A 10028-nucleotide genomic window follows, 5' to 3' on the forward strand; every position below is an offset into this window, starting at 1 on the left:
CGACTCGCACGCGTTACGTTGGAAGATATAATCGCTGATTTAGCTTTATTCTCAGAGATAGAAATCTCTTGAAATATTGCGAAGCATCCAGCATCAAACAGTCCGTCGAATTCGTAACAACCATTTATTGTTTTGATCAAAGTAGGTTTTAGGTATTTTTAGATCATTATTTCAGTATTTTATATTGAACATTCGGAATAATGAAAAATTTTTGACGAATTTTTAAAAAATTGGATACTCCCCTGAGAAGCATTTGAGGAAAAACACTTTTATTGTCACGCAGTGACATGGAAAACAAATTGCAATCTTGCAGCAGAAAAGAGGGGTTCTGATATTTCAAACAGTACACAAAATCATGAAAATATTCAATGGGCTTTTAAGAATGAAAATGAAATGAGCCACGCCTTGAGCGTCTGGGATTAGAAGCCATCAAATTGAAATTAACTATGCAACGAACTGACAGATTTGTATTGTTGCAGTGCTGAAATTTCACGATTTCGCGTAAAAGTACTACCAAATCGATGATAAACACACAAATGTGCAAAAGCTCAAGCTCCCTCGATCTCGCGATATTTGTGCGAATCTCATCGAAAAGAATAAATCATACGTTGGTCATCCGCAAGCATATCACAAAAAATGACGAATAATCGTGAAAAACAAACTCTTACTGCATAAAATGTGTTTTTTAATCCCTGTTGTAGAGGTCCAAAATATAATGAATTTAACACTTTTTCTTTAAATTTAAATCTTTGGTTCATTATTCACAATTCCAAAGAGAGTTCGGACAGCCAAGAACTAAGTTTGTCGAGTAATTCGAAAAATTTTCGCTAACTCACGAATAATGTAGCTCCCCTCAGCATAGGGGCTGATACAAATTCAGGTTACCAATCTCCTTTACACGAAAGCTTTCTCCGTATATATATATATTTACTTTTTGCGATTTATTTTGTAGTGGCTCTACAGAAAATACAAATTTTCAAATAGTACGAGTTGAGTTCGACATACATAAGGAAATTTAACCTTCATCGGAAGTAGAACACGTTCGTATATATAAATATTAGAAAAAGAAAGAAAAATTCATTTATACATGCACACACATTCGCTCATGGTTGATTTTTTTTTGGCTAATACGTTGTTGAATAATCATATTTTTCAATTTCACAGCGTTAAAGATCTGCCATCGTTGTCGCAGAGTCAGAAAATAGACAGTCATTAGAAAAACACATTTGAAAAAGCACGAATAATTTAATAAATTGCGAAGAATTTAAAAAATGATATTATGTGAGATCAGCTTAAATACATCGAGTGCTTCAACATCAATGGCGACGTCACAACAGTTTATCATAAGTACACGTCTTTGTTATGAGTATTAAAAAAAAGGACTTTAAGACTTTCATAGAGTCGACGCGATGAATTCGGTGGATTTTAATGGAGTTTAAATGTCATGAAGGCTTTGAAACCGAGAGGAAACGAGGTAATATTATTTGTGAGATGAATTCGAATGATTTGTTGGTTCATTACGACATTTTGCGGCGCATCATGTTATTGATAACATACATCACAGCGTTCTCGCCTCCACACTTGTGATGAAGTCCTGGTATCAAAAGAATGCAGTTAACTGGAAAAAAAAAAACATTTTTTAAATTCAATTATACGTTCAGTACAATTGAGAATTTATCTTATATCTGTCTTGTGATTCTCACCCGTCAAATAAATCAAAAGAAGATTGTTCACAGTATTTCCGATCCAAGCAAGTATAAGCAAGCATATAGTTATAGTCCAGTAGTACTGAAAAAAAATATTTATTAGCCGTGTGATCTTGTTCGATCGTTGTGTCGGGATAATCAATCCTGAAGTTCCGACCATAAATTTAGAGATTAAATCTTTTGAATGAAGTTGCAAAAACACAGAGTGATAGAATTTTTGATAAAAAAGATTTTAAAATACTTACAGTGTGGGGCCGATTATTTCGAGCATTCAGAAGAAACTTCCACTCTTTATCCATATACAGAATAGCTGCGGAAAGAGTCTGACATATTTCATCAAATTTTCGTTCTTTCTGGCCATTCCAAGCGCTTGACGAAACAAATTTTGGAGCGACAATGGGTACAAGATAATCGATTAGAGCACATGTTGCTAGACACAGAGCAATAATCGTCAGGAACGCTGGTTCCAAAATCCAGACAAAACTGTCCAATAAGAAAAATTTTAGACTCAAACATTACAAAATTATTTATACAAAGTACTAATACATTGTTTTTCATACACGAAAAAGTCCATGTAACATTTTTTTATTTGATGTCAATCACATCTTTGCTTTACAGCAAAGCCAACTTCACTATCATTTTAAATAAAATTTCGAAATTTTCTTTGTAATATGAAAAAAAAGATTTAATTCTCACAGAGCTATCGAAGTGGTGAGACCCAGGATAAGGCCAGGGTACCAGGATTTTTCCCACAGCAAGATAGAATTAATGTGGAGCACTATTTCCCGCCAGCACTCCATTCTTCGTTTGAGTTGCTTCATGTGCTTGTCCTTAAATAATGACAAAAACGTAAATCGCAATAAATTTCCAAAAACGCATTATATCAACGGCCCGAAAAGTCTATTGTCAAACGATATACGCTCGAGAATTCCGCACACATACATAAACTGACGACCCGGCAGAAGTACACGTCAAAAAAATTGACAACTGAAATGATGAATAATGTAAATAATCCTACCTTTTCCGTAGTTGCGTTGTCTGGCATTTTTTTTTTTTTTTTTCTAAAAATTCGGTGTAAATCACACCCCGAGTGTATGTAGAAAGAATCGAAGAGTGAACAGAGACTCGTTAAAACTAAATTTTCGTAGAAAAACCGAAGTAAACTCTAAGAATTTAGCAATTATTCTGATAACAATTCTCGAGTGTATAAATTGCGTATCTCTTCATGTTAGATAGCAAAAAAAATGCACAATTCGAACCTATAAATTCGTGATAATGTATATAATTTTATTTCAAAATAGCAGTTATACTTTTCTCGTCGTACGCGTATAACAAAGAGACAAAAACGGCAGAGCTCTCTTCGTACGGGAGGAATCCGTCGATATTTTGGCGTTGTGTGCGACTCTTGTGTGTGTGCAGTATACTTGTGCGTATATTCGTGATCGCTCGGTCGCGACTGGACAGAGGGGGGAATAGTGAAGGGTGAGAGATAAAGAGAGAAAGAGCGAGAAAAACGCCAGTTTGGCCAGTGAGAGACGCAAAACGCAGTACAGACAGAAGAGAACAGTGAAAATTCCAAAAACACGAGAAAGAGGGAGCGAGAAAGAACGAGAGAATTGAACATTAAACGTCTAGATTAATATCTCTATATATTGGTGTTGGACAGATTCGATAGAAGGCTTTGCCATCGAGGCTACGTTTTCCTCACGAAGCACGTCGATTGGATATCTCATCGTCGTTTCAAAATGTTGGTTATTGCGGGTGATGCCGTGCCGATGTTGTGACGTTAAAACAAATTTTTTCATCCCTACGACGATAAACTACGTGTGCATGTGCACGTTTCCCACCATTTTTCCACGGTTTAAAGTTGAAGCGAAAAATTAATCATTCAGCTATGAGTTCGGTAAGAAATTATATCCAATTTTGTTCATAGGGTTTGTTGTTTTTTCTTTTACCTCGGGATTAGAGACGCCGAATTACGCGTTTCATCATCAACCGTTTCTCCACGCACCGTTACTTTTATGGTCGCTTTGAATACTCTCATTTGAACCTGTAACTTTGATTCTCATTCAGACATTTTAACTCAAATCTAACTACGTTATTCCACAGATATCGAATGTAGAAAATCTTTCACCTCAAATAATACGACGAGTCGCTAAAGAAATGAGCGAACTCTCTACGCAACCACCTGAAGGCATTCGTGTTATTTTAAACGAGGAAGATGTCACTGATATCCAAGCTGTCATAGAAGGACCTGGTGAGCTAATTAAAGCAAAATAGCCTTTCCGGCACGATAAAATAGTTTCTCAATTCCTTTTGCAAAGATAGCAGCATTGGGGTTTTGTGTCTACAGATACAAAAAGCAGTTGAGCTCATTTAAGAGTTGCGTCAAAGTGATCGAGCACTGAAGACTCTGCCAACCATTGAAAATTAGCGCACAGGAGTACAAATTAGCTTCTTAATTTGCATAGATTGAACGAGCATTTTTATTATTTCCAGCTGGTACGCCATATGCAGATGGTTTCTTCCGAGTAAAACTCGCTCTAGGCAAAGACTTTCCTCAAGGTCCTCCAAAGGCATTCTTCCTCACAAAAATCTTCCACCCCAATGTAGCCAAAAATGGTGAAATATGTGTCAACACATTGAAAAAAGATTGGAAATCTGACCTTGGAATAAAACATATACTCCTGGTAAAGTACATTTATACATTTTATGTTCATTCACTTCTTGAGCAAGAAAACACTGATTCCCTTATAATGGAAAATAAAAGAAATGAAGATAACTTTATCATTTCTATTATGCAAATTTAAAATCATTAATAACACTAGTAAAGTTAACATATCGCTCAAACGCAATTGTTTTATGAAAAAGAGTAGTAACTCTGTTGTCAATTCAAGCATCCTCCAATTTAACGAACAAAAATTTCACTTATAATTGACAAAAAAGTCATTGAGTAAACTACAAACAGAAGCAATCGGTTGACTAAAAAAAAACTTTAAGATTTTCGAATCTTCATTCAGAATGATACATTGAAAAAATGTTGAAAAGATGATAAAATTCATGCATATTTTTTCACTTCAGACTGTCAAGTGCCTACTCATTGTCCCGAATGCCGAATCCGCGTTGAACGAGGAGGCGGGGAAAATGCTGCTTGAGAGGTATGACGATTACTCAGCAAGAGCGAAGATGATGACTGAAATTCATGCACAGGTAAAATTCTCAGAAAATTACTATTGACGGATAGTCTCGGAGGAAAATGTTATTAAAATGTATAATATTCCTTTCCTTGAAAAAATTTCTGTTTATCTATTCGTAAAATCCATTTGGTCTTTTAAGCACATACCATTTTATAGTAGAATAAAACTAAAGCAAAAGACAAAAATATGAATAATTAAAGATACTTTCCCTGTTCACCAGAAACCTGTCTATGCATTGTTCCAAGATAAGATTGACTTGAAAATCCGTTCATATTCGTAAGCAATGATTTGTGCATTTTAATGTGGAATCCGACTAGTTTATCCGAACTAGCCATTAATACAATAAATTTCATTAAACGCTACAAATTGCCCGGGTCTGCTTTTTTGTGTTCCAGGGCGGTGGAAAAGGTAACAAAGTGAGTTTGGATAGTTGCACATCGAGTGAGGTTGGTGGTCCATTACCGAAAAAGCACGCGGGAGACAAAAAGCTAACGGCAGAAAAGAAAAAAATGTTGAAAGAAAAAAAGCGAACGTTGAAGCGATTATAAAGGCAATCGTTCGAACGAGTATTTTCCTTTGATTAGATGGTTTCTGTGCCGTTATTCTTACTTTATACGTCACTCTGTCCTCTCTCGTACCTCCAAAAGTTCTGGTGTGTTGGTGTGTGTGCGCGTGTGTCTGTTTGAGAGTCTGTGTTGGCAAGCACGTAAATACTCATTCGTTCTCAACTTTGTATTATTATGGGTGTTGGATTCAGCAATTCCTCAATAGTGAAAGGTATTGCGAGAAAACAAAAAAAAAAATGCAAAAAACAAAACGAGATTTCAATTGCGGACGACTGAGTTATTCCCCTTGTAAGATCGACCAAACAAAGCAAAATCCATTTCCGTTTGTTATTACCATCCTCTGGTCCTTTCTGTTTAATAGTATGTTAATTATCTTCTTTATTATTGTTACCTTATTTCGACGGACGAACGGGAACTACCAAGCCCACACTAAACTCGTCACACTGGCAAATCTAGCAGATATTTTTGCATCCATGTACAAAATAAATGTAATGATAAAATTAGATGATTATTTAGACAAAATAAATGCTTTCTCATGAACTATTGTCCCTTCGTAAATTAATATTGTCGTTATCAGGAAGGTTTTGAATAAATAATCGAGAGAACGGAGTGAATTCTCTTATTTATTTTCATTCAATCAACCTTTTTTTTATCTTTTATTCTCCAGTCTTCGGGCTACTTGTAGCGTAGACTTTGGTCACGTACGTTGCGGTTACAATGTACTCTTAACCACCCGTAAATTTGCGAGCACATATGCGGGTCGATCAATTTTGTGACTAGTTTATAACATTATGGATAGCTATTTGCATCACAGCCTCATTATCCATTCATATGCTATAAGAAATTCTTTAACGTATTCAAACGATAATTTTTAAGAATTTGCACAGTATCCTGAAAAAATTACTTTTTTCAATGTTACAGAAACTGCACGCACGCAAATGAGTTTTCAAACACGTTTTCAAAGTCGAATAATTGTATTTTTTCGTTTTTTTTTTGTTGGTTTCCAATTAGTGATCGTATACGTACGATAAACAGGGTGGAAGGGGCGAGGGGAATATTACATACAAAAATGCTGAATATTTATTAATGTAGTCAATAGCCTTTATATTGAGTGTCATCTTCTGGTTTGTCTTGTCTCAATAATCATAAAGAAAAAGAAGAAATATTGTTCACTCTTACGAATCTCTTCGGAATCGTATTTTTTTTTGTTCTCAGTGATTTTATCATATTCGTATGTATAAGAGCTTATGACGCAGTATCGTCAAACAAATAGAACAGATTACTCCATAATAAATCGCGTTTACGCTCGCGCCTTTTATCCTTACTTAGTGGTAAACTTTTACACGTTTTTTTTTTTCATTGCGCGGTTTTATAAACTAAATGGTTCTGGGGATATTAGGGATCACCACATTCGTTTTCGCGTGAGAACTCTTTCGTGTCTAAGTCTCAACGCAAATCGTTGATGTTTGGTTACTTTACTTCCTTTACGTAAGCCTCAAGTTCAGCGTCCAATTCCTCGGCGGTCGGAGTCTTTGCGGGTGTTCGAGCGGCACCTCGGCCACCACCACCGCGTCTTCCTGCACCGCGACCTTGAATTTGCAAGAAAATTTCAAATTCAATAATTGTGTATGCTTTGTCTCTTTAAAACATGTGGCTCTTTGAACTGGCAATCGCTTCTTAATTACTCGAACATCATATATACAGCAACTTTTCAATTTTTGAAACCATAATCATAATATACCAACTACAAATTTTCAGCTTGTGCTTACAGTAATTAAAAAATGTGATAGTTTTTAGAGGAAGTGAAAATTTTAATGACGCTGAAGTTTCCAACGTTGGAGTCCAACGAAATGATCGAAAAAAACTCTCCAATAATTCCAGTAATTCTCCTATTTTGTTCCCTGTCAAATTTGCGATTCGTAGTTTTTCAAGCTGCACCAACGATTCGTGAAATAAATAATTAGTGAATTATAAACGTTTTTTTCGTTCATTTTGTTGGACTCCAACGTTGGAAACTTCAGCGTCGTAAAATTTTAAATTTTCTCCAAAGCGGTTTAAACTCAGTTCATTTTTTCACATAGTTCAACTAAGGATGAATCGAATTCAAACTTAGATTAACGTTAGAGGAAATAATCGTTAGTATTTGGTTAAGGTTTGTTTGGGTTTGTTCATAAATTGTACTGTTACACGGAGATTATTCTTGTGACAGTCAAAATTTGATAAGTGGTCAGGAGGAACTTACCTCTAACCGCCGAGTTAGATCCTCGGGACCCCCTAAAGCGGGCTGGTTGTGATCTCTGTGAGAAAGCGTTTCCAGCTAGTCTAGATCCTCCTCGAATCGTTGTTGGGACTGGCAGTTCTGAAGTTGCGACTTGGATGTTCATTTCACGTCCTTCAATCGAAAATTACAAATTTGTTAAAAACTTTATCGCCCGAAAATTGCATTAAACGTGAACAGATGGAAAAAAATTTAGTAAACAAACCATCCAGTGGTACACCGTTGTATTGCTTCATGGCTTTTATCGCATCTGCCCGTCTCTCAAAAATAACATCGGCAGAGCCGAGAGATCGTCCTGATCTATCGTAGTGTACAGCTGCTGATTTCAATGGTCCAAATTCGCTGAATAATTCCTGTTGAATCGCAGATAGCATTGGCCTTTCTTTTACTCCGTCATCTTCATCTCATTCTCATCATCATCATCATCATCATCACAAATTCCTCCAAATTAAACCCTGTCCGACAAAAGAATAAAGCGACGACGACGACGTTGCCGTTGCGCCATGATGAATTACCTGTATATCAGAGTCCGAGACTCCAAAGTCAAGATTAGATACGAGAAGCTTGGTGGTGCCGGTCACACCGATGGCCCCTCTACCGACTTTTTTTACACCGTCAAACATATCGTGTTTCCAAGCGCTATTGACATCACCCTGTAACAGAGGCACAGATCATTTTTACTTTTGTGTTTCTATGTGTAAACGAGTTCTAATGAAAAAAATTTTCATTGACATTTGACTATTCACAGATTGATTAGTTTTGTAGAATCTTATCTTGACAATTAGTTAATAAGAATATTCTACTAAAACAGAATTTGAGGAGTGTTTTATAGAAAAAAATTATTCTTTTCATTCAATTATACACTTCAAAGCACGAAGGGATTATGGAATCCTACTACGTTTCAAAGGGTTAACAGGTATTTCTGTTTGATCTATAAGTTTATTATTACTTTGGAAAATTGATTATTCCTTGTAGTTATATTATAAGCAACATCATTTTGGATTCTACCATTAGAAGTATATAAATAATCACACAGCAATAGGATCAACTTTGTCCCTACATTGAAGAAGCCATGGAAATTTGTGATGAAATACAGAATACTTAAATAAGATTAGAACTGACGAATTAGGAAAGGTCATTATAAAGGTTTTATCAAAATTAGTTTTAAGCCAACATATGATCTTACATTGAATTTATGCCACAAACGATTGAGGGCTTGTACTGAAGTAAGGGAAATACAACAAAACATGTCCAATACATATCGAATATATTACAATATCTTTTCTAAGAAATGTTAGTGGAGTAAATGGAAAATTAGATCAGCAAAAAACTTGCTGATTTAGTTTCTTTCGGTACTATTGCAACTTCTTTCGTTCATAATGTAGTTTTCAAGTTTTGAGATGGTAAAAGTAATATTTGGCAATTCAATAAATTAAGTTTATCTGTGAATCATGCTCAAGCTGGATTTGTTATAACAAATTGAGATACCGATATATTGAATTTTTCAATATTTGATCAAAGTATCAAGAGTTACATATAGAAGCAGTCAACCCTATGTTATGAATTGAATTTGGCTAATGTTCCAACACGGTCGCTTTCTTATATGGGTCAAATGAACAAAGGTCAAACATAAGATTTCAGAAAACATAATAATGAAGGAACAATTATAGACGAGTCGTTTTAATTGGGTACGATGCATTGTTTTTGTCAAGGTCGTGGCAACCTCGAGCAGAGGAATTCTCCAGTAAATAGAATCTTTTAGAATGGATTTTGGTTAAGTCATTTTCTTGGAAAAATAAAATGAGAATGAAATCAAAACTTACCCTTGTATAAGGAGCTGAGGCACGAGCGATGCCACCACGATTGCGTCCCCTCATGACGCCGCCACCGGCCCGGGATGAACCGCGGGTACCTCTTCGTGGCGATACACCGGCACCGCGTCCTCGTCGTCCACCACCGCCACCACCACGTCCTTTGCTACCTTTATTCTGCTTTATTATGTCGTCGAGACTCATTTCAATTTTATCCACCATTTTCATTTGTGTGTGAGTTAATTTTTTTCTCTGATATATGTGATAAAACAACGAATGAACGTTTCGTTCTCAATACGACGCTGAAACGATGATCTTACGAAACCAACCTCTACTCTGTACGCTGTACGTTTCAGTAATGGCGGCAGTATGGAATGGCGTTAACAATGGTGCGTGTGCCGTGCGGCGAAAAGACGAGCTAATGGCAGTTTGAAGACTGCGCATGCGTGGCTTACTGTAGGGGGCGTACG

At 36.0% G+C, this 10028-nt stretch overlaps 3 protein-coding genes across 3 annotated transcripts; 1 reads left to right on the forward strand and 2 right to left on the reverse strand.

The window, feature by feature from the left end:
• Positions 1-664: 664 nt before the first annotated feature.
• Positions 665-3121, reverse strand: Arl6IP1 (ADP-ribosylation factor-like 6 interacting protein 1). Its single transcript, XM_043418339.1, has 5 exons — positions 2725-3121; positions 2403-2536; positions 1952-2189; positions 1704-1788; positions 665-1618 (listed from the first exon to the last, which is right to left on the reverse strand). Exons 1-5 carry the CDS (start codon positions 2749-2751, stop codon positions 1518-1520), a joined length of 585 nt encoding a protein of 194 aa, XP_043274274.1. The 5' UTR covers positions 2752-3121; the 3' UTR covers positions 665-1517.
• Positions 3122-3197: 76 nt separating this feature from the next.
• Positions 3198-6009, forward strand: LOC122410217 (ubiquitin-conjugating enzyme E2 S). The gene is made up of 5 exons (XM_043418338.1): positions 3198-3609; positions 3816-3963; positions 4206-4396; positions 4788-4916; positions 5299-6009. The coding sequence occupies exons 1-5, from the start codon at positions 3601-3603 to the stop codon at positions 5449-5451; spliced, it is 630 nt and encodes a 209-aa protein (XP_043274273.1). The 5' UTR covers positions 3198-3600; the 3' UTR covers positions 5452-6009.
• Positions 6010-6072: 63 nt separating this feature from the next.
• On the reverse strand, positions 6073-9954 carry Ref1 (RNA and export factor binding protein 1). The gene is made up of 5 exons (XM_043418337.1): positions 9571-9954; positions 8263-8400; positions 7953-8100; positions 7712-7861; positions 6073-7058 (listed from the first exon to the last, which is right to left on the reverse strand). Exons 1-5 carry the CDS (start codon positions 9784-9786, stop codon positions 6940-6942), a joined length of 771 nt encoding a protein of 256 aa, XP_043274272.1. The 5' UTR covers positions 9787-9954; the 3' UTR covers positions 6073-6939.
• Between the last annotated feature and the right edge of the window lie 74 nt (positions 9955-10028).

This window comes from Venturia canescens, chromosome 4 (assembly GCF_019457755.1).
Source record: "Venturia canescens isolate UGA chromosome 4, ASM1945775v1, whole genome shotgun sequence".
Lineage (NCBI taxonomy): Eukaryota > Metazoa > Arthropoda > Insecta > Hymenoptera > Ichneumonidae > Venturia > Venturia canescens.

Excerpts from the sequence above, each read along its gene's own strand:
- Arl6IP1 (XM_043418339.1), bottom strand. The coding sequence starts at position 2,751 with ATGCCAGACAACGCAACTACGGAAAAG. Across the intron at positions 2,537-2,724 it reads ACAACGCAACTACGGAAAAG|GACAAGCACATGAAGCAACT; the intron begins GTAGGATTATTT and ends TCATTATTTAAG. Across the intron at positions 1,789-1,951 it reads GAAATAATCGGCCCCACACT|TACTACTGGACTATAACTAT; the intron begins GTAAGTATTTTA and ends ATTTTTTTTCAG.
- LOC122410217 (XM_043418338.1), top strand. Across the intron at positions 4,397-4,787 it reads GAATAAAACATATACTCCTG|ACTGTCAAGTGCCTACTCAT; the intron begins GTAAAGTACATT and ends TTTTCACTTCAG. Across the intron at positions 4,917-5,298 it reads TGACTGAAATTCATGCACAG|GGCGGTGGAAAAGGTAACAA; the intron begins GTAAAATTCTCA and ends TTTGTGTTCCAG.
- Ref1 (XM_043418337.1), bottom strand. The coding sequence starts at position 9,786 with ATGAAAATGGTGGATAAAATTGAAATGAGTCTCGACGACATAATAAAG. Across the intron at positions 8,101-8,262 it reads TCTCGGACTCTGATATACAG|GAATTATTCAGCGAATTTGG; the intron begins GTAATTCATCAT and ends GCGATTCAACAG. Across the intron at positions 7,059-7,711 it reads ATCTAACTCGGCGGTTAGAG|GTCGCGGTGCAGGAAGACGC; the intron begins GTAAGTTCCTCC and ends TGCAAATTCAAG.